Below are 24669 nucleotides of genomic sequence, written 5' to 3' on the forward strand. Positions count from 1 at the left end.
ACAGGCCTAGAAAGATGAATGAATAAAAAAATGGCTTCATTTTAATTTCACCAATTATCCAACCAACCAAACGACCAGTCAGCCAGCCAGCCAACCAGCCAACCAACCAACCAACTATCCACAATCAATGAATCAACCAACCAACCAATCAATTAAAAAACTAACCAATCCATCGACTTTAGGGATCTCCGGTTGAGTTGGATAAGAAGCCGATTGACACCCGCCAACGAGTTCGTAAAAGTCATAGGATGGTAATTTATTGGAACTCATAGTGAACGGGACTACATTCGTCGTTGTGCCAGTAAATACACCAAAGATACATTTTGATACCTGCAAGTTTAATGATACTAATGATGATATAAACTGTGATGGTGACGATGGTGATAAGAGGAAAAAAAGATGATGATCAAAATGACGATAGGATAACAGATACGAGAATTTTTACGTGATGATGGGATGATGAAATTATGGTAATTAGTTAGTTACGATGACGAAAAATAAAAAATTTTAATTTAAAAGTAAACTTAAATTGCAAGAATTTAACAGACCGTTTCATTGAGGGTAGACGGTATTTCGTAGAAGTTTCTCAAGAGGTAGTCAATTGCCTTGAGGATTCTGATTAGTGAAAATAAATTTATTCAAAATCCTCGTCACCATCATCGTCACCATCACAAGTATTATCACATTCACATCATCATCCTCATCTTCATCAGCCTCTTCATCACTCACCTAGTTACTGGCAGTGGATTGACAATCTGACTGACCTTGACCTTTGAATTGAAACTGACCAGACATTTGCAAAGGTCAATCCAGAGTACTTTTTTCTCCATCAGGTTCAGATTTAGGAAGAGGAAGAAGATCATGAGCATGCACTCTTTGTTTACGTCTGTGTGCGCGCGCGTGCGTTGTGTGAATGTGTGTGTGTGTGAACGTGTGTGAATGTGTGTACAACTGTGTATGTGTATTTGAATCATAGCGCATCATGTATGCGGTATGTCAGTGTATCACACACATACACGCACGCACGCACACAAACATACACACACAGCAACCAACCAACCAACGAACTAGTCAACCAATCAACCAGCGAACCAACCAACCTTCCATCATGATATCCAGCTGGTCATCAATGCTTCCCATCGTCATCCTCTTGACCATCTCATCCAGAACCATCTGCAGCCTTTCCATCAGTCGTTCCATCACTAAAAGTCCATCCCCAAACTTTTCCTGAAATGCACTCGCGTCACCATTGACCTCATCATCATCATTAGTGCTGACTGTCGTTTCAGCCTCACTGACCTCATCATTGGCACGAGATGGTGAGGAGGACAGCATTTTTTCCTTAGCCCATTGCTGTCTAACCAGTACAACTTCCACAAGAACAGCCAGCGTTCTAGGACGAATTTGATAAGGAAACAGAGATGTAGCACTTGCTTTTTTGTCTCCTCTTCTGTATCTATCCTCTTGACTGTCGTCTTTTTTATTTTTCTCATCCTCATCTTTCTCAACAACATCTCTATTTGCATCAGCGTCATCGTCTTCAGCAGCAGCAGTAGTATTACTATTTGACCACCAGAAAGGTTGATGCAGTTGTTGTGGCGGGGATATTGATGATGGTGATGTCGTTTGTTGTTGCGGTTTTGTGTACCCAACATTCAAGTAGGTCAAAATTAGCATCTGTATGATTGATTGATTGTATGAATGTGTATGCAGTGTTTGTCTGTACAGGCCTGTACGAATTCGTGCCGTTCCTGTCTTGTACACGTTTGCATACATGGCTTAACTCTAACATGTAAAACTGTTTTGTATTGATGGATTTGCACAAAGATTCAGACTAATTGACTCTAGAATCGAGTGAGCGTTCAACAAAGGCGCCAGAAAAGTTTCCCATCTTAGGTCAAAACTTTATATTTTTCGCTATTTTATTTATTTATGCTGATTAACATGTGATCTTGATATGGGTATCTAGACTTTGTATTTGATGCCATTACTAATTATTAGCACTATTAAGCAGATAAGATGAATATAGATTTATAACACAATGCATTAGAGAGCAACGCAAATTAACTGGGAGAAAGCAACAACCTGAGATTGATGGCTGTAGATCTTCTTAGTCAATAGCAGATGAATAAAGTAGGCCAGTGACCTAGACATCAAATTGAAGGTCAAGGTGATGTAGGAGGAGGAGCTAGGGAATAGGCGATCTAGTTCCCGGACAATTAGGGCAAAGTAGACGAGATACTCCGGTCTGTTCTGTGCGCTGCTGTACGTGTGTGTATGTGTACGTGTGTGTACGTGTACGTGTGTGTGTGCGTGTATGTATGTACGTGTGCGTGCTGTTATGATGTGCGGGTGTTCGCTACTCTTTTGCTAGTGTATTTGAGAATATATTACAACTACTTATCATAACCATCTTCATTATATTAATATGGTGGCGATAAGGATGACGATTCCATCATAAAATTATAGCAATACTGACGGTGATGATGATAATAGTAATAATAATAATAACAATAATAATAACAATAACAACAACAATAATAATAATAATAATAACAATAATAATAATAAAGAGCAACAACGGCTAAACTTACGTAAGTTTCTTCAGCAGAAAGTTACAGGAGGAGATGATGTAATGTTGGATCATGAAGTTCACGAGGTCAGTTGATAACTTCACATACTTTTGAAAGGGAAAAAAATAATTATGACAATAATAATAATAATAATAATAATAATAATAATAGTAGTAATAATAGTTATAGTAATGAAAACAATGCTAACAATAATAATAATAATATAAATGAAATATATATATGATATATAACATCTTATTAGAACCAAAATTTTAGTTTGTAATTATAAGTATTAAAAATCTAAGAAAAAAAAATGACGAATGTAATAAAATAAATATCTTCCAGTGACCGATCTAGAACGGGGGTACTGGGAAGGCACTGCCCCCCCTCCGTTGTGAGAATTTTTAAAGTAAAAGTCAGAAAAATGCCCGTTTCATGTGTAAAATGGACAAAAAAATTGAACATGATAAGCCAAAAAAGATCGTCAACCACACTAGCAACAATCTTGGCCCCAACCCCTCCCCCCCGTCAACAACAACAGACCGTCTCGATTTCTTTTTTATCAGGCACCAGGACAACACTTTCCGTGTTACTATGGCGACGAGGATGTTTGCGCTCCGAGCTGGCCATGTGTCCGGTCAGTGTCTGGCTCCCTGTCGTCTCGCCGTTCGTCTGGCCGTGATGATGGTGATCCCTGCCCGAGCTGATGTTCATGTCGAAGATGTGTCCCAAGATCTTTTCTGAATCGTCGTCTGGAGTGTAGAGTCGTTTTCCAGAATGAGTGTGTCATCGTTATTTTTATTTTAAAATCACAATCCAATCCCCAAAATAGAAAAATACCCAAAAGGCAAACCGACCATCATAACTCAGCTCATCCTGACTACTGCTGAAATCTTCCTCATAGTAAGTATTACTGTCACTAGTATCACTCTCAAGCTCAAAAGCAGCGTCAGTAGCAGCAGCTGAATTAGCTGTAGCTGATGTAGCTGTGGTAGTAGCCGTAGTAGTAGCTGTGCTAACAGCAGTTTCGTCCTTCTTGCTGCCGCGAAATGTAGTAGTAAGATTGGCAGAAGTTGTTGTTGTTGTCGTCGTAGTTGTTGTTGTCTTCTTATTGGTAGTTGATGTTGCTTCTACTTTTTCACACATAGCATTGAACAGGGTAACACCCTATGGGTCAATCAAAAGTTATTGTGCGAGATCAAATAAATCACAGAAACACACGTAGCACCAATCAATCATACAACCAAATTGATGACACCTAGACCAATCAACCAGCCAATCAAATTTACTCCTAACCAACCTTTCAACAGCTAGCCAGTCAAACAAACCAACCAAACGAATTAACTCTCAAGAAACAAATGTTCAACAGCAGCCAACCAATTCACTAATCAAAGCCAAACAGCAATCAAACAAACCTTAAAGAATGAATAACAAGAGATCCTATTGAAAAGTTCCAAAATATCCACATCACTGGTCAGTTTAACAATCCTCTCATAGGCTGTGTATGTGTTATACACGTTAAATTCTCCAACTATTATTGGCTGTTCTACAGTGGGAGGAGTCTAAAAAAAGGCAAATAAAACATGAATGGCTAAGTCAAAAAATTTATTGACCTATTTCAATCAATATTCATATACTATATAGATTTATTTATGGAAAACTGACCGATACAACTTCCTTTTCCATATCCAAGAATAGGACATTGAGCAATCGAGTCGTTTGATTGGCCAGTGCAACGGTCAGTGACGTGATTGGTGGATAGTCGCTGGGTGATTTTAAAAAAGTGATGGTAACGATATCTGGCGGCGATAATGATAATTTATTTTTCGTTCAACAACATCAGCACGAACGCACATGGCCGCAAACAATCAACCTCGCAACTTACATCTTATGCCAATCATAATTGCTTTCATCACTACTGCCACCACCATCATCTTTATCCTCACTCTTTTTAAGTGGCGAAGTAGCCGTAGCTGCAGCATCAGTAGTTGTAGTAGTAAACGCGACTTTAGCTGCTTCACTACCACTTGGTTTTCTACTCCTGCTAGAAGCAGTAGCCGAAGTGGCCAGAGACGATTTAGCCAAAGCCGAATAATCCTGATTGACAATTTCTTTGATACCAGCTAAGAGAGCAGATGCACCAAGCATTTTTAAATTCAGATGCACCTATTTGAAGTTAGTTGATTGATCGATTGAATGAACGAAGAATAAATGACTGAATTATTGGTTAAATGGATAATTAATTGATCGAATGGTCAGTCAGTCAGCTAGTTAATAGATTGAATAGATGATTGTTTGAGAGCAACAGTAGTTTGCAACACACTTCAACAAAAACCGTCTCAATTCACGCATGAGACCTGCATCTGTTCTATCATCATAACAAAAAAGGCGCTGTTCAATAAAGTTATTCCACATTCTAATCACACATCAATTATAAAAAAAATGCTCGTACGAGAAATGTTTCCGACTGCTTAGACTCTAAGCAATGGTTCCCAAACTTATTTCTCCCACCGCCTAATTTATGGAAGCCCTCTCCGACTTAAGAGTTTTCATTTGAAAGAAATGTAATAAAATTTAGCTTCTTAGTAAGTTGATGTACGTTATAATAGTAGTAAGTATATACATTGGTCTCGTTTCTCGGTGCATGCACTTATTTTAAAATTACAAAAATTTTGAGAAAAAATAACAGTAAAATATTTTTACGAAAAATATTTTTAAATCCAAGTTGAAACGAACGAACAATTAAACATAAATAAATTTAATGTGACGGGTGAATTTGATGATTTTTTTATAAGACTTTTAATATCAGGCTCAAATTTACTGAAAACAGTCTTAAATCTTCACGTTTATTAATATCCCAGTTATTTCTTTTTTTCTTTTGTTAACAGCGTTGTCACAGCAATAAATCCCCGTTGGCACAAATACGAGAATGGAACAATTGACCACAATCCAAGGGGACAACAGAAGAATTTGCTTTTCTAACCAAATACATTTTTTTGCGTCTGGAAGATTTTGAGCTCTGTTTACAAATCGACAATAACGCTGATAGGTATCCGCAAGGTTAGCATGGAAAAAGATTTTAACTGGTTCAAATAAATGGTTTTTGTAATCCCGGCAAAAAATGATCAATACATAAACATGAAACTTCTAAAGTTCTCAAATTTTGTCAAAGCCTGTCACCCCCCCCCCCCCCAGTAAGACTTCAGCGCCCACAAGGGGACGCTATCGCCCACCTTGAGGGACACTGGCTTAGAGGTTAGATAATAATTTAATCCTGTAGAATTTTTTTTATTTAGCACAAAAACAATTTCTATTACAACTCACCCTACAATGTTTTCCACTGACATCAACAACAAAAAGACAGCACATGGTGATTTGAAACATAAATTTAATAGGTTGGAATTTAAATCATTATCAGTTGCTATAAAAAGTTAACGAGTTTGAGGCATTCGACTAGACAACTAGGCAACTTGAATTGCTCTTTTCACCAGCGTTTTAATCAGATTGGTGATCGAATGAACGATAGGAATCCGATCAAACGATGCTACAACAGTTCATGCGTGCATTTTATAAAATATTTTAACTTTTCACGGTATGAAGAAATTTATTTTATTTAACATTGCTTACTGCGTTCTGTCATTTTGTTCGTTACGGACTTAACATTGGGCCTAAAAAATAGATCACGGTCAAGATAGATTCTCACACATTTTATTACTTTGCCCTCCGCTATCAACGCTAACGTAAATTTCAATTTTTATACAGTTCTTTATAATTTAGCTATGGCTCTGGCTTCAATACAATCCTCTGGGTTTTCACACGTTAACCAACGACCATCTGCTGTCAATGAACCAGGGTGCCACTTGGAAAGCCTCAACATTTGTCCTTCTCTCATAACTTCATTCATATCTCCCTCTGCTGCTGACAAAAACATTCGCGTCATCAAGAGGAACAAACGTAATTATATAGGAAAAAACGTAAAAATAGTCAGTGGCGGCTAATCCTTGACAAACATCAATCGATCAAAAATCAATCAATCCATCTACCCATCCATCCATCCATCCATCCATCCATCCATCCATCCATCCATCCATCCATCCATCCATCCATCCATCCATCCATCCATCCATCCATCCATCCATCCATCCATCCATCCATCCATCCATCCATCCATCCACCAATCGAAAACTTACATCTCCAGCTTTTAGGGATTTTTGAAAAATATTTGACACCCAATTGAAGATATCAAGCTAGATTGAGTGGTGAAAAAAATTAATTTGAAATAATTTTCAGGACACTAAAAAGAATTAATTGTAAAAGATACAATAATAATAATAAAAAGTAATATAAAAACATCATCAACAACAATAAATTTAATGCTTTCAAACAAAATTTTAAAACAGAACAAACAAAACTGAGACAGACAGACAGACAAACCAACAAGACAAACAAAACAAACAGATAGAGACAGAAGGATAGAGCGACAGAAAGACAGACAGGAAGACACAAACACAAACAAACAAGAACTAACAGATTTCTGAACAATGGAGTTTGCATAACCCTCATAGTCTTCCTCCTTACTGCCTGAAGAACCTCTGTTGTACGTTCCTAATAGTAATGATAATAATAATAATATAATAATTATAATAACGAACGATAATTATAATAATAATCACAAATGTAACAGCAGTAACGACCAAAAAAAGAGATAACAAGAGTAATAACAATCCACTAATATAGATGCATTAGAAGCGTCACCAGCACTAAACATCAGAATTGTTTTATACTAAAGTAGTAGCCATCTGAGTACTACACATACTAAGCTTACAACAACCAAAAAGTTACTACAACTACTAAAACTGAAAACCAGCGACAACAAACCACTTGAAGCTGCCAATGTACTACACATATTCATCATTGTAGTTGCAGCAGTTGCTAGGATGGCTGCATTCAGACAGTTTGTGGCCACTGAGACAAACTTCAAAACACGCTGTCTAGACAGAGGCTCGAAGATTGGAATACTGAACAAGCGCCAGACTATGGAGATGTCTGCTAGGATCGGCTGAAATCTAAATGTTTATGATAGATAGAATGAGTAGTTGATAAAAGGTAAAGATTAAAAGAGTGAATAGAGTGATGGATGATTGAAAGGATGAATGAAAGATTGATCTATAAAAAGATGAATGAATGAGTGAATAAAAAAAATGAATAATTTATGAACAATATTAATTTAATAATGAACAATAATTGAACTATAGCAGAGCAAATGAATGAGGAAATGTTATAAATAGTGCAAAAGTAAAACAAACTTTGACGCAATAGCCATGGCTTCAGTTAAATTAATGGGCCACAAAAATTCTTTCCCGAGTGTAACACTCGTCCCAGCCCCAACAACTGTACCAGCTTCACTGTCACTTTCACTAACTTTAGTGACAAACTTGTGCATGCCCTCAAACTTTTTCAGGACAGGTAGAGACGCGCATGCATCCAATAATATGTCATTACCCTTCAACTGCTGCTGCAGAGTCGAGAGATTTAGGACTATGAGTGACTCCTGAATGTCACTGGGCTGATTGGAGAAGAGGGCTGAAGTGTTGGGGTCCTTTTTATCGATGACCCCAGATTGCTGGGTGGTAGCAGACGACTTTTCCTTGCTAGAAGAATCTTTGCTATCTTGTACTGCTGTCTGTGTTGTTGTTGTAGTTGTTGCAGTTGTTGTTGTTGTTGTAGTTGTTGTTGTTGACTGCTGCTGTTGTTTCTGTTGTTTAGTTGTTGGTGTTGGGGATGAGATTGTGGAGTGCTTATATTGATTTCTCTGCAACAATTTGTGCTGCTGCTGTTGTTGGCTTGTTGTAGCGGCAGATGCCGATGTTGACGCTAATGATGTTGGTGCTAGGGATGTTGTCGTCGTCGTTGAGGTCGTCAACAACGTTAAATGATGCTGGAAATCAGTTGAGATTTCATCCAATGTTGACATCAACAGGTCGTAGCCACTGTTTTTATTGACTTTTGCTGTTGTTGTAGTAGCGGCTGTGGCCACTGCAGTTGATGTCGCAGCCTTGCTGCTTGCAACAGATTTTTGTGGTTGAGATGTTGTCGTTGTTGTGGTAGAACTCCCTTTCGTTGAAGATTGATTTGCTAGTGAGAGTAAATAAACAATCAACTTGAAGAAATTGAAACTGATAAATGAGTAAATATAAAAATATAAATGAATCAATGAATCAATCAATCAATCAATCAATCAATCAATCAATCAATCAATCAATCAATGGAGGAATCAATGGATGAATGAATGACAAATGAATCAATGGCTGAATGGACAAAAGAACGAATCAACAGACTGAATGGTTGCAAAGAATAGATGAATGAATGAGTGAATAAATGAGTAAATGGATGAATGAATGAAATGAACCAGAAATGAAATAACCTGGAATAGCCATCTTATCCTTCAGAACAGTAGGAATGGACAGATATTTCAGCTGTGTCACAAAGAGATCAACATCCGACTTGGGCAGGTACGACGTTACTCTACAAAGACTCTTCACTAACACCGTCAACTGTTTCTGTGTTAAGTAATACAATTGTTATTTAAGTAATACACATGTTTGTATGCACATAACTGCGTGTGTGTGCGTGTGTGTACGTGCATGTGTGCGCGTGTGCGCGCGCGCGTGTAAAACTTTTTAAATAAATTAACAAACAAAAGAAGACATAAATCAATAAAAAAAATTTCTACAAAAATGTCTGAACAAGTAAAAAATGAATAAATGAGACATTGAACCTTGTTAATTGCACACTTCTCATGCTTTGTTTGAATTCTATTCAGGAAGAATGTTAATAATATTCTGGACACATTTGCTAGCTCTTTCAAAGAGGATTTGCTGACTGTAAAAGTATATTTATACATTTTTATATTTGCTTGTTCTCATCTAGCTTTTATTATTATTAATAATATTAAAATTATACATCCAGCTATTAAACAATGGATGAAACAAAGTAAATATATGTACAATGCCTATCCTAACATAACATAAAGATAGAGACACATGTGTGAAGAACCACAGCAATACAAGAAACAACAGAAAATAACACAACACCAAACTACAAACTAAATACACATACATGCAGGTTTATACATTAAAAAAAATAGCATGACATATCACACACACAAACACACACACACACAAACACAAATACAGACAACAGCAGAACAGAAGAATACAACATACACAAATACATACATGTACTAATGCCCACACAGATATGGTGGGTGGCTAGAGCTGCATAGGCGGAAAAGAATATTTCAACATTATCATCACCTCCATGCTCTAAGAATTCACTTTCACTAAATTGTAAAAAAAAAATTTATGAGGCTTAATTTTTATAGCAGTTTTTTAACTATTTGGTAAGCTTTTAATTAAATTAAACATTTGCCAAATTTTTATTTAATGTTTTTTCTTTAATAAACAAAAAATTAAATGTCTGGCTTTGAAGCTAGACTTTGTTTAAAAAACATACTAAACAAGTTCATTGAACTTGAACTACTATTTCACTGCTAACTACTAGCTGGCTTTTCTAGTTTATAGACTAGTAAAGAAAGACTATTAAGTATTATTAAGTACAAGTAGCTTTCTAAAAAAAAAGTCTAAAAAAAGCTCAGACATTTAAAAAAAGTTCATGAATCATTCATTGGCATTAATTATAAATTGTTCAACAATAAGCTTAAATTATTTTAAAAAATAATCACTTTCAAATTTAAAAACGCATTCAAAATGAAAACAACAGGAAATAAAATTCAATAAATAAAAGATAAAAAAAATGTTAACTTAAGAATTCTAAAACCGAAACTGGAACAAAACTGATAAAAAAAACCACTAACCAGTCAATTATTAACTTGACAATAAGTTTGAGTTCCTCCCCGGGCAAAACACTAACCGTTCCGGAAGAGTTTGAAGAATTTTCGCGTGCATTTGCGGCGAAATAGGCAATAGATTTATTCCAACTTTCATCAGGCTCGGCCATATTTGAGAAAATTTTTCAGTTAAATGACAAATGACCAAAGATACTAAATCGTCCTTGCTCTAATTTAAATCCATGATATATATATATATATATAAATATATATATACACACACGTATCATGTTTAGATCCAAAATAGAACCTCCAGCCAAAGTTCATTAACTTACGGACCAACATCTTAACGGTTAAGTACAAATATATACCGAGATTAAAATCAAAAATGTTGTGAAAATATTGCATAATAATGAATAAAAAAATGAATATTAAAGATGAAGATGACGACGTGATGAGTAACGAAAACGCTGATTTCATACTAGCAATGCATTGCTGTTTATGCTGCTACGTTAATCTATACGTGCATGCATGACAGCCCTCATTTGTGTTTAATTGTCATGACATGACATGCACACACACACACACACTTTTAAACACACACTCGACTTTCAAAGTTAGACAATAAACGACTCTAAGAAATAGAAACCTACGACGTAAAATAACAATCACATTTTTCAATAGAAATTACTTGCAGTTAAAAAAAAACTATCATCAATCGTCAAACAATAAAACAAATAATCAATCAATCAATCAATCAATCTTCGTTTAGCGTCCAGAGACCCAGTTCCCTGAGGTAGGACAATAAAACAAATAACGATAACAATAATGAGAAATAACAAAAAATCAACGAGAATTTTTAACATTGTAAACCGGCATGTAACCTAACTTAGAAAAATTTGAATGATAATATACTATACAAGAATGTTAATACTATTATTATTATTGATGTTGTTGTTGCTGCTGAGGCTATTATTATTATTATTATTATCATCATTATCATTATATTATTTTTCATGTCATTATTCTTCTTATCATAATTGTCATCCCCCAAGTTAGCAAACGGTTTTCATCCGAGCCAGTAAATCATTGTACTGATTTTTCAAGGCGAGCAGGTCGGCATTTAAAGATCCATTCTTCTCGGCGCATCCCTGGAAATCCCTTATCAGACGTTTGTTCTCCAACAAAACCAGTCCGGATTTCAGTCCGGAGTTTTCTTTCCTCAAATTATCCCTAGCTATTTTGAGATGCGTCAACTCGTCTCTGATCTTTAACGTAAAAAAAAGTTAATTTACATGCTTTAAATAACGACAGTAACAACAGCAACAACAATAACAACAACAATAATAATAATAAGAAAATAATGATAATAATAATAAGTGATAACAATTACAACAAAAGCAGCAATAGCAGTCAAAAAGCGTTGTTATTTATGAGCGAGAATCTCATCGACACCATTATTGAAAAGCAGCAATTATATGTTTTATTTTCCCATGTTTGTTGTTGATGACCATGAAAATTATTGAAGAGGGAATTGTAATAAATATATATATATATATATATATATAAATATATTAATAAATAAATAAAAATAAACATTAACCAGCGAAATATTTTTTTCAATGGAGTGAAGATCATTTGTTTTAGTCTTCAAACTATTCTCTACATGGAAACTCTTTTCATTGCAATGCGTCAAGATGACGATCGACTTTGTCCTTTTGTCGCTTAACTTCTGCAAATCCTAAAATAAAATATCAACAACTGATCACCTCCTAAATTATTTAAAAAATATAATATAATCAATTTATAATTGTTCGTTATTATAGTTATAATTTATTTGTCCCCTATAATAAAAAAACATCCTTCACCGACCTTATTATTAACAAAAATAACATTAATATAAATAACAACAAAAACAATAATAATAATATCAATGATAATGAAACTAGGTCAATGACCTCATTTCTTTCTTCGATCTTCTCTTTGTAGGTTTGGTTCTCAATTTTTAGCTGCTCAAAATCCAGTATCCTAAGGCCCCCCGACAACCTTTCCTATTATTATAAAAAATTATAATTAGTATTATTAATAATAGCCATAATAATAATTATGATATTAATAATGATGATGATGATAATAATAAATAATAATAATAATAATAATAATGATGATATGCTAACCGAATCTTTTACCAGTTTACTCCTTTTTAGGACTTTGTACAGAAGTTTGTAATGCTCCAACCTCAGCTGTTTGATCTCTCTATCTTTGTCGTTCTCAATCGCCAACTTTCTTTCTATTTCCTACAAAGAAATGAATATATATATATATATGTGTGTGTGTATGTGTGTGTATGTGTGTGTAAGAGAGAAAACGGTGAAAAATAATGATCATGTGACAATGGTGATAACAATAATGATGAAGACAATAAAAATAATAAAATTATTACATAACAAATAGCAACAACAACAACAACAGCAACAACAACAACAGCAATAAAAATAGTGTAAATAACCTTAATGAGGTCCTTCTTATGTTGTAGAAACTGTGAGCAGGTTTGCTTCTTGAATTCAGCAAATTTTAGCAACTCTTCAAAATCTCTCAGAGTAACTTTTCGACAGGTGTCAGAGTAGTCATTCAATTCATTTTTATGTCGTTCCATCGCTCCTGCATATTCATCCATTCTTTTCTTGTATTCATCTGTTGAGTATTTGAATGCGTGTGTGTGTGTAGTACTACTACTACTACTTTGTGTGTGTGTGTGTGTGTGTAGTACTACTACTACTACTAATACTACCTTAACTAACATCACTACTACTACTATTACTACTACTACTACTAATAATAATAATAATAAATAATAATGACCGTAACAACAATCATGGCCAACCTAACTTATGTAGATACTGTTTGTCAATGTCCATTTGGTTGACGTCATCGTCTATATTGTTAGTAGTTTGTTGTTGTTGTTGTTGCTGCTGCTGCTGAGTGTCGTCGTCAAAGCTTCCTTTCTTCCTCTTGTAGTGATCGGCGAGTTTCCTCTGCAGTAAAAGGTTTAGTTCTTGCTTCTCGTGAAACTCCGCTGTTGCTTTCTTCAAATAAAATTAATCAATGCATCAATCGATGTTTATTTAATCAATCTATCCATCAATTAATTAATCAGTCAATTAATTAATAATTAATCATTCAATCTATCCATCCATCAATCAATCAATAATTAATAAACCAATCAGTCATTCAACAATCCGTCAGCCGGCCGATAAATCCATTGAATCAAATCAAATAACGAATCAAATCAATTAAAAAAACCAATAACCAAACTAATCAATCAATAACACTAACAACAACAATAATAACAATAAAAACAAATAAAAATAAATAAAATACCAAAACTTACATGATAATGTTGGACAAGCTGATCCTTTGATGCGAGGTAGACTTTGTAACTTGCCTCATAATCATCATCATTATCATCATCTTTACTCTCGACGCCAAGCGTAATCACTGACTTATGGTTCTTATCATCATGATTTTCATCATCATCGTCATCAGCTGCCACCATTTCCCTCTTCGAATTAAAGCCTATCAGATTAAAAGCAAAATGTTATCAAATTATTACCAATAAATATTATCAAAATACATATAAATCAAATTATCTTCATCTTCATCATTATCAGCATCCTCATCATCGTACCTTGATCAGATATCCTTGAGTCATTTCTCACAATCATATCACCATTTTCGTCCTTATCATCCTCATCATTTCTACTGTCTAGAGCAAAGGACTAAGGACAAACAATTAAACGATTCATTGAATAAATGAATGAATAAGCAAACTAATGAATATAACTAAATATAAATCAAATAGTCAATTAATCAACCAATAATCAATCAGCCAACTTTACGAAACTCAGTCACAAAAATAAGTGTACTTGAATAAATAACTAAATAAATAAATAGTAAAAACATAGAAACGGCTAAAATTACTTCTGGTTTTCTGCCATCATTGTTATTACGATGATGGCTGATGACGCCATTCTTTTCTGAATCCTCATGTTTTTCAGACATGGCTAAACCTAAACGGTCAATGGATAAGTAAATCAATCATTTAACCAAGAAACCAATCAATCAGTTAATCAAATGACCAACAAATTACTAAAACATTCAATCAATCAATTAATCAATCAATCAATCAATCGATCATTCAACCAACCAATCATTCAATCAAAAGCTAACCAATAGCTGATAGGTACTCATCACTGTTATTACAATCAGCACTATCTTTATCATCATCTATTTTACCAATGTTATCACCACCACCACCATCATCATCATCATCGTTGTTGCTATTGTTATAATTAATATCATAATAATTATTATTATTATAATTATAAATATTATCATCTTTTCTTTCAGCATCAGCAGCACTTGGTCCTCTTAAGGCACTCTCTAGTTCGAGCTCTTCGTTGACAGTTTGCAGTAGCTTGGAGGATTGATAAAATCATATTACAAAGATATAATAAATAATAAAAATAATTTTATAAAATAATCATATCATTTAAAACAATAATATCATATCTTATAATATAATGATGAAATTTGTTTTAAAAATTACAAAAAGTTTAAAAAATAAAAAAAAATTTCTCTAACTAAATTCTAAAGGTGTAAAAACGTCAGTTATAAAAACAGCCTCATTAAATTAAATCAACAAGCAACGACGAAAAAAAATTATTCCCAATCAAAATTAATCTAATCAGGATACCTGTTCATAAGAGTCAGAAGCCATCTCGATAGATTACTATGACAACGGTTTAAAAGTGAATTTCCGCTTACTTCTAAAGAAGACAGAACTTGAATTAGGAAAATGGTCTAAACCCGTGAGAAACGCATCAAACGAATCGAACAAACTAACATTCTATATCGACAAAACAAATTTTTTACGTATATATAATATATATAAGCATATATATATACATATATATATATACATATATATAACCATGTTTACAAGCATTTATACACACACATATATATATAACATTAAAAAATTATTAACTACCATAATATTAACAATAAATAATAATGATATATCAAATATATTAATATATATATATATATATATATATATATATATATAACCATCAGTAAATGATATCATCATGGATATATATATATATATATATATCCATGGGTATCATGTATCTTATCTATACATGTATATAAGAAGGTAACAATGAAATAACATAACAAACCGTCTTTTTGAATGAACAATTGAAACAAAAACAACAAAATATAATTTGTAATCTTTTTTGGGGGGTCTAAGTGAGGCCAAATGTGTACAAATGGAAAATGAATGATCGATTGAATGAATGAATGAATGAATGAACGAACAAATATTTTTCAATATTAAAAGAAGACTTTGAACATGAAATTTACAAAGGAAGATAACCTTAAATAATAATAATATGAACAAATTTCAGTATATTTATTTGAAATAAACTAATTAACACTCACACTAACTACAGCAGATAATTACATTAGAAATAAATCATCGTATATATACATACATTATATATGTATATTTATATTTATATATATTTACATAAATATATACATATAACAAATTGAATAATTCAATTAAAATCTATCGGATTAATAAATTAAATTAATTACTTAATTAAAGATTTCATCAATTAATTGAATGATTGACCAGCATGTTTAAGCAGTCAGACTGCTGGTGATAATTAACAACATTAAGCCAGGCACAGAAAATATATTTAACTGTGAACATTACTAATAATTCAGTACTTTCCTTCATGACGAAATAATAATTAGCAATAAATTATAATAAATTAGAAATAAATTACATTACTTATAATAATGATAGTAATAATTAGAAGAAAATAAATGAGTAAGATATATATATAAAAAAAAACATTCCCACATTTAATTAAAATGTACCTAATTCAAAACACACACACACACACGCACATATATATATATAAAATATAAATATATATATATAAATATACACATATATACATATATATATACACATATACTTATATGCTTTTACACACCCTCTTTCTCTCTCTCTCTCTCTCTCTCTCTCTATATATATATATATAATGATACGTTCCTTATCAAATTTAATACTCTACTGTAAATTCAAAACTTTTTTATAAATATTTTCAATAGCATGAAAATCTGTGAAAATTCTCTTTACAAATGTCAACTAAATGCTGTAGACAAAATTTTTCTAAAAAGGTTTTGTATGCATACGTACGTATACATATACATGCATGGCATACATACAGACATGGCATACATACTTGTATGTACATACATACATGGCATACATACATACGTACATGGCATACATACAGACGCACATGTGATAAATTGAAAAAAAAAACAACAATTAACAATAATATATTTCATTAATAAATCAAAGAAAACAATTTATTCACTATTGTTATTCATTATCATTAGTATCAGTATTGTGATCATTATCATTGGTATCCATAGCATCATCAGCATCAACTTTAATGGTGGAATGAGATTGTTGTTGTTGTTGCTGGTCAGAGTTGTCAGTATCATTTTGATGTTCATTCTCACTATGTTTTTGTTGTTGTTGTAGTTCTGTATCTAAGCTGTTGTTGTTGTTGGTGGTGGTGTCATCTTGTTGAAGTTGTTGTTGCTGGTCATTGTTATCTTCCTGTTGTTGCTGTTGCTTTTGTAATTCCAACAGAAGCTGTTGTTGTTGCTCGAATGTCAACATTTCAAACTGCAAAGTTTGTTGCTGCTGTTGTTGATTCTGTTGTTGTTGTTGTGGTTGTTGTTCAGTATCCTCATCTAGGCCAGAGCCCTGCAAGATCTGATCATTCAACTCATCAACATCATTGCTGCTGTTGTGTTGAACTAGTGGCTGCAGTTGCTGAGCCTGTTGAGAAAATATTATTCTTTGCTGTATTGTATTGCTATTAGCGTTGTTAGCCCCGTTAAGCATGGATAAATTAGAACCACTGGCTAGGATAATTTTTTTTGGTTGTTGTTGAATTAACGTTGGCTGGCTTGTTGTTGTTGTTGATGTAGAGTCAGTTGAGAGTTGTTGTTGTTGTTGTTGCTGCTGTTGGGCCGGTCTCAGTATGATGATTCTCTGTCCTGTGCCAGTGGTGACCTGCTGCTGTTGGATTCTAATTTGCTGTGGCTGCTGTTGCTGCTGCTGAATGAATATCTGCTGTGGCTGTTGTTGTTGATGCCACGTTGTGTTTGTCGCTCCCGTCGTAGTGGTGTTGGTGGCATCTTGTTCGACCTTCTGGAATGATCCAAATGGTGTCGTCGTTACCGTATTGGAGATGCTGCTGCTGATGGCATCTGTGTTTGGGTTCACTGTCAATCTCACAACTTGTACTGATCCACCTGAGCCAGATATATTTGCCTGCAAGGAGAATGCATGGAAGGAAGATTAGGGAATTTTATTCATTCATTTATCTATCGATATCAAAACTTTAAAATCATTATGTCAGCTAGAATCATGATGATGTTTATAAGGCTTTTAAACGAAAATGAATAAAAAACAGAATCATTCATTCGCATTATCATCATAGCATAACAAAACTAACCCTATGCAATTGACCAAGACTAATTTGTTGTTGCTGCTGCTGTTGTTGTTGTAGTTGCTGCTGCAGCTGTTGCTGCTGCTGCTGCTGACTGATTAGACCTCTTCTATCCGGCTGCATAAATATTTGCATAGGATTGGCAAAGCTTGACTGTAGGATGGCTGCCTGAGTCGGTTTGCCTAACTGGTCGGCCGCTGTTTGCAAGAAAATCATTCAATCAACTGAATAATCAGACAATCAGTTGATCAATCAATTGAACAGCCAGTCAATTGACAACTCAGTTAATCAATAAACCAATTAATCAACTAGTCAATCAATCAATTAATTAATCAATCAATTAGTAAGTCAATCAACGAGAGCAAACAAAATGCCCACTAACAGTCGCCATCCCCAAACTGATCTCCAACAGCAAAGGTGAAACCTTCCGAGGCCACCTGAACCCCAGCAAGGGCAATGCTGTTGGCTGCCTCTTCATCCTCGTTCTGGTACATATCCTGACTATCTTCACTGTCCCCGACACTGTTGTCGGGATGGATAGATGGACAAATGATTGAATGGATTGATTGATAAAATGTTAGATTATTGAATGAATGAATGAAAGAATTGACAAATATTGAGTGAGTGAACCTGAGGGAAATGAATGAATGAATGATGATTTCATATTTCCAGGTATGATAAATACACTTTACACATGAACAACCTCAAATAGCATATTAGAACCACAAATAGATCACATCACAACAACAAAACAAGCAACGAACAAACACAAACAAAACATAAAAAATCAACTAAACGACCAAAAACAAATATACGAAACAAAACGAACAAAACCAAAGACATTCAAACGACCACAAAACAAACAAACCTTGACATAGATTCAGTCAGCATCCTAACTCTCGCAGGTGTCGACCCGGACTGCTGTTGCTGCTGCTGCGGTTGATGATGATGGTGATTATATTTATCCCTTGTCCCTCGAGGTCGGTAAGCTGTCTTCATCATATTTTGTTTGTCATTGTACTGTATGGTCCAGAGAGATCCTTTACCTGAAATTAATGGTAATCAAAAATTTATTCAATGCATCATCCACGAATCAATCAACCACGCAACTTAAAATATCAACCAGTCAATTACTACACAACTAAGCAATCGCTAAGTTAACCAACCAACAAACAAACCTTCATCATTGGCTCTTGGCATACGAACAAAACTCTTACTGAGTGACAGGTTATGCCTTATAGAGTTCTATTGAAAATTGTAAAATTTGATTAGAACTATTCAAAAAATTAAAATGTTGAACAAAAAATAGAAATAAACACGCAGACAAACAAACAAAATTCAAGTACAAATAAAAAATCCTGAACAAAAAAAATTAAAAAATGACACCAAACCAACCTGCCAGCCCTTTTCCTCGGGTCTATAAAACGGGTAGGTCTTAGTAATGAACATGTAAATGTCATTCAAGCAAAGCATGTGATCCGGAGTGCTAAAAATAGCCTGAGCTATCAGCTGGCTGTAACTAAATGGCGGTTTTCGACCGTCTGAATAATCTCCTCTCGAACCCCAGTCCTGTGAGAGCTGCTGATGATTAGAGGCCATAGACTCAGGCATTTCAGTGAATTTTCTCTTTTTAGGGTTGCTGGGGTTAAGGTTCGAGTTGGGATTATTTAGGACAGCCGGGAGTTGTTGCTGTTGAATATGTTGTGATGATTGCTGTTTGAAGACTTCTCGCTCAAGTTTGGAGTTGAGTGCTGCATTGGCTGCGAATGGGTTGTTTTGGTTTTTGTCTGGACTGTTCATGGGGGATATTAATTGTTGTTGGTGGTGGCCTGGTGAAGTCTGCTGACCCAGCTGATATGGTTGTTGCTGCTGATGTTGCTGTTGGTACATGTCACTGAATATGGGATAAAAGAGAGAAAGCAAAAGTAAGTCACAACATAAAAATTTCAAAATTGTATCCAACATTAATAACCAGACTAATGTTAAACATAACAATCTGAGCTAAAACAAAATGTGAGAAATATTTTCAATAGAATTAAAATGAAATTTGGCATTAAAAATTAAAACATAAACTGACTTATAAGTTTGCAAAGTTGTTGGCAGTTTATCTTCAAACTGATCGGCATCCCCGCGACCGTTTTCCTCTTTAGAGATAAGATCATGACTGACAGAACCGGGTTCAATCCCAGGCTCATTCTCCTGAGTGAATATTTGGAATAGTATCTTTAAATCAGTCTTTGGAAATCGGAGGCGAGATCTACAAAAGATAAATGAGTCAAAAATTAAGTTGGTTTTTGATAAATTTTAAAAACAAATCAACAATTTGATTGTTCTAATAAAATGTTTATTTTTCCTTAATTTTTTATATAGAAAATTATATAACTTTATTAATTAATTGAAAAAATTGACTAAGTAGAACAAAAACATTACTGACTGATTTTTTAGTTGGAATGCAGCACTGCCTCTTCTTAGAAACAATCCATTAACAAATAGGCCATTTTTACTATAAACAGAAACAAAAAACTTGACACAATCTGACGTAAAGATATCAAAATGTCTTCTGCTGATGTACAACGAACAGCCATCAATACTAATGTCAACTTCTAAATTATTGTTTCCTTTCATGTCCCCACCGGATCGACCGACAAGAACTCTCGTCTTGTTGATTAGAAATTCAAATCTGTTCTTGCAAAACAACCGTGCAATGGGACGGCCGGGAATGGTCTTCGATACCATGTTAGACGGTGGGACCGCCCTGTTTAAGATATCTTTACTATCCGTACTGTGAATAATTGATTAATATTAGTAGATCAAAATAGTGTAAATAAAAATTATTAAAATTATTCAACGAAAAATGTAGTTAAAACTAAACGTTTGATAGGGGTTTAATCAAAAAAAGTGCGATGTTAATATAAATCGAGCTAAATCATAAAATTTTTTAAAAATCTGATTGAAAATTTAAATTTAAGAATAAATTCATATTTACTCAGAATCAGCTGCGTCCGACATTTCAAAACAAAAACTTTGAGTGAATATCGGCAGAAAATACAAATCGACAAAAGCGGAAACGAGACAACTAATGGCCGAAATTTGAAACAAGCAACGGGCCTTTGAGTATCGTATATATATATCACACAAATAGAAACTCTATGTATATAACCGCACGTTTTCAACTATAGATCAAATTTAATGGACAAATTAAAAAATTTTTTAGACAAAAAATCATTAAACAACCAGCACAAATAATTAATAAAAGAAAATACATCATACAAATACGCCGTTCGTGGCTAAAGCCATCGAGCCGACGGACATCTCGCAAACCCACCATTTGCAAACTCGACGTGGTTAGAAATTCGAATTCGGTTACTTAATTTCAAGGAAAAAGAGATCGCGGTCAACAGCGAATAGCATTCGTGAAGTCCTGTATCACTTGTTGAACATCACCACATTTCAACTACTACAAAGTGTCAAAGATCGGGTTTATGGAGGTCGATGGTTGTCAATGCCTGAAGAGATAAGGGAGGAGAAAGAAGAATTTCGAGATAAAATATCAAAGAACATGGAAGATAAATACGCTACGCACTGGAATTTTAAAAGTCAAAATAAGGATTGGTTCTTAGGATTGTAAAAAAAATTAGGTAGGTAATACCAAAGAACGCTGGATGAGAATTAGTGAAAACTATTCATTGTATAATTCAACCAAAAGCATATATGCGATTACCGTAATAAATACATATATACACATCAAGTATATACCATATATATTGTACACGTAAAACATATGCACGATAACATCATAATTAGTAACAAATTGTTGCTAGTGAAACTTATGATAGACATATTGAGTACCATAATGATTGATTTACACATCAAAAACGTTACATAGCATGTCATCAGCCATATTATAAACACAAGCTGACAACATAATAACAGCAAATGTAACAATTTCTATATAATCTGCAATAATAATTCGTTAAAAGTATTTATAACTAAACTGATGAAATATTAAAGTAAAGAGTGAATCACACAACTTCCATCACAAATGACCCTATAGAATTCATCCGATATGACAATGTCGTAAATCCAAACAAATATATAACATTAATGGTTCTGCTCACATTAAAAACGAAATAAAAAACACAATAATGAGAATGTAAAAAATGATAATAATAATAAGCATTTACAGATGACCTAAAAGAGCAAATTTATTGAGATGCACATTGAACTCTTTGACCTCCGTGATGTCCACTGCTTTCATCATCTGAGTCATAGGCTTCTCCCTGTCTGCCATTCATACCAGCTCTGTTGGTCGCAGGGTCAAATTTATGAAGAACGCACTCTTCAGCATGATCAGGAATTATGGACTCTACACGGTGTGGAAGCAATTTCTCCAATTCGACCAACTTTTCACCAGTGATCCAGTTATTTTCTGGAAATTTAACCTGAAAATGTACAATCAGCCTGCCCTTCTCCATGGGATTTTTGTAGAATGGCATGCCCTCATTAAGGATGCTCTTCATCTCATCATGTTTGATAACCTCACCAGGTAGAGATGTGATAACGAGACATCTGTCATCCAGTGTTTTTATAGTTTTTTGAAATCCACACAGGGCTTCTGTCAGGTTTATTTCCATCTTCATGGTCAAGTCAGAATGTATACGACGAAAAACAGGATGTTCAGATTCATCTAATATGACAACTATGTCCCCAGGTTCAAGACCAGGTTCTTGATCTCCTTCACCACTGAATCTAATTTGTTGGCCATCTTTCATACCTACAATGGGAAATAAATATTATATCTTTGAGAATAATACCTTATCTAAGATACAATTGAATTTCGCATAACGAACCTTTGTCAACATGGATTTCAAGAATCTTCTTTTCTCTAATAATTTTTTTGCCTTGACATTCTTTGCACCTATCTTTTGCTGCAATTTTTTCTCCCTGTCCTTGACATTCGACACAGACAGATTGTATTTGTTGCATGAAACCTGGGGCTAGTTGTTGAATACGAGTCTGCATACCAGTACCACGACAATTGGCACACTTCTCTACAGAACCTGCTTTGCCACCACGACCTTCACATTTTGGGCAGATGATGTTTTTTTGTAAAGAAAGCTTTCTAGTTGAACCATTGTACAATTCCTCAAGAGTTACTTTGATCTGATGAACAACGTCTTTTCCCTTTGGAGGCCCTGATCTTCCCCGTCTTCCACCACCAAAAAACATATCAAATATGTCCATAGGGTTGTGCATTTCACTGGCTACACCTCCCTCTTTTATGGCTTGCTCACCTCCACGATCGTACAAATCACGTTTTTTAGGATCAGCAAGCACTTCATATGCTTGAGATATCGCTTTGAACTGAATTGTTAATGAAACATTTGATAAAAGTAATTATCAAAAAATATTTAAATTAATCAATGTAATATAATGGTGAGTAAAAAAAACTAAAAAAAGTTGTTATTATCATTTTAACCTTTTCCCCTTCGTTAGGATTTTTATCTGGATGATATTTGAGTGCCAATTTTCTGTAGGCTTTTTTGAGTTCATCAGGAGTAGCGTTTGGTTTGACGCCCAACAAATCATAATAACCAGTTTCTTTGACCATTATTGTTGATTACGGATGTAGGAGGGTACGGATTCTAAAATAGAGATAAAATAGATAATTAGAAAATGGAAGTTAAAAAACTGCACACTCATACTCAGAGCTACAAACAAAAAAGAAATCTGAGCACGCTAGTTGATACGGACATACTTTAAAATAATTTAAAGTTACCTTTTCAATAAATTTTAATCAAACGTCTCGAAAATTTACTAATTTAACGATTTACGTACGAGAAACGCGAGAAAACACAATTAATAACAAGATAACGTCAGAGAGAAAGTAACGAATTCTCTAGAAAATGCCGGAATATTACAAATGTAGAGATGTGCTAGGTTGACGAAAACCAAAAGGACAACCGTAATATTTTTATGGCACGAACTAAGGATATTTATTTTTTATCACAGAGTTTTGAGATTGGAATTACTCTGTAGGATTCGTTCTCATATACCTAATACTAATAACATATTATTTAATATATATATATATATAGATGTATATATGTATATATATGCATGCAACAAACCGACAAAACAGTAAATTTAAAAATAATTTATTAAAATATGAAAGAAAACTAGAAAAAAATTATTTGTTAAAAAGCTGAAGACCTTGTATGTATGTATGTGTGTTTATGTTTGTTTGTTTGTATGTATATATATGTGTATGCATGTATGCAAGAATTTTTTTATTTGTATGACGTGTCTAACCGGGATTAGCAAAAAATTAGAATATAATAATTAATTACTATTAATGTTATTATTATTATTATCCTTATTAGTGAATAACTCAATAAAATTGTTTTATTAAAAAACAACATAGGTTAAATGAAGAAGATAAATTTAACTACCAGATTATTAAAGTAGAAATGTACACACACACATACAAACAAACATACAAACAAACATACATACAAACATACATACATGGAATAGTTTGGAACCATTGATAAAGAAACGCAAATTTTAAAACACACGACCAAAAACTGCCTAAGTATGCTACTCTCAACGACTCTAAAATCTTTCAACCAGT

At 33.8% G+C, this 24669-nt stretch overlaps 4 protein-coding genes across 4 annotated transcripts in view; all 4 read right to left on the bottom strand.

The window, feature by feature from the left end:
• Positions 1 to 8561, bottom strand: part of HELRODRAFT_189522 (hypothetical protein) — a gene marked incomplete at its 3' end in the record, with an annotated part of 24837 nt that extends 16276 nt beyond the window's left edge. The window contains exons 1-16 of the mRNA XM_009030676.1: positions 7880 to 8561; positions 7452 to 7639; positions 7102 to 7178; positions 6764 to 6820; positions 4459 to 4739; positions 4239 to 4338; positions 3989 to 4135; positions 3431 to 3740; positions 3117 to 3325; positions 2595 to 2680; positions 2086 to 2248; positions 1101 to 1677; positions 730 to 886; positions 549 to 615; positions 229 to 330; positions 1 to 6 (exon numbers count right to left, since the gene is read on the bottom strand). The exon at positions 1 to 6 is cut by the window's left edge and continues 117 nt beyond it. Coding sequence (XP_009028924.1) covers positions 1 to 6; positions 229 to 330; positions 549 to 615; positions 730 to 886; positions 1101 to 1677; positions 2086 to 2248; positions 2595 to 2680; positions 3117 to 3325; positions 3431 to 3740; positions 3989 to 4135; positions 4239 to 4338; positions 4459 to 4739; positions 6764 to 6820; positions 7102 to 7178; positions 7452 to 7639; positions 7880 to 8547 — 3195 coding nt within the window. The 5' untranslated portion in view covers positions 8548 to 8561. The remainder of the gene's footprint in view (positions 7 to 228; positions 331 to 548; positions 616 to 729; positions 887 to 1100; positions 1678 to 2085; positions 2249 to 2594; positions 2681 to 3116; positions 3326 to 3430; positions 3741 to 3988; positions 4136 to 4238; positions 4339 to 4458; positions 4740 to 6763; positions 6821 to 7101; positions 7179 to 7451; positions 7640 to 7879) is intronic.
• A 2916-nt stretch (positions 8562 to 11477) lies between these two features.
• On the bottom strand, positions 11478 to 15202 carry HELRODRAFT_164675 (hypothetical protein; the record flags this gene model as incomplete). The annotated part of the gene is made up of 9 exons (XM_009030677.1): positions 11478 to 11690; positions 12026 to 12163; positions 12381 to 12473; positions 12600 to 12719; positions 12932 to 13116; positions 13307 to 13508; positions 13814 to 13998; positions 14111 to 14201; positions 15179 to 15202. 9 exons carry the CDS (start codon positions 15200 to 15202, stop codon positions 11478 to 11480), a joined length of 1251 nt encoding a protein of 416 aa, XP_009028925.1.
• Positions 15203 to 19214: 4012 nt separating this feature from the next.
• On the bottom strand, positions 19215 to 19568 carry HELRODRAFT_137899 (hypothetical protein; the record flags this gene model as incomplete). The annotated part of the gene is made up of 2 exons (XM_009030678.1): positions 19215 to 19280; positions 19431 to 19568. Coding segments are annotated over 2 exons (204 nt in total), but the record flags the coding sequence as incomplete, so codon positions are not given.
• A 2130-nt stretch (positions 19569 to 21698) lies between these two features.
• HELRODRAFT_95902 (hypothetical protein) lies at positions 21699 to 23937 on the bottom strand. The gene is made up of 4 exons (XM_009030679.1): positions 23815 to 23937; positions 23515 to 23685; positions 22886 to 23399; positions 21699 to 22809 (listed from the first exon to the last, which is right to left on the bottom strand). Exons 2-4 carry the CDS (start codon positions 23644 to 23646, stop codon positions 22241 to 22243), a joined length of 1215 nt encoding a protein of 404 aa, XP_009028927.1. The 5' UTR covers positions 23647 to 23685; positions 23815 to 23937; the 3' UTR covers positions 21699 to 22240.
• Between the last annotated feature and the right edge of the window lie 732 nt (positions 23938 to 24669).

The sequence above is a fragment of the Helobdella robusta genome (assembly GCF_000326865.2).
Source record: "Helobdella robusta unplaced genomic scaffold HELROscaffold_7, whole genome shotgun sequence".
Classification (NCBI taxonomy): domain Eukaryota; kingdom Metazoa; phylum Annelida; class Clitellata; order Rhynchobdellida; family Glossiphoniidae; genus Helobdella; species Helobdella robusta.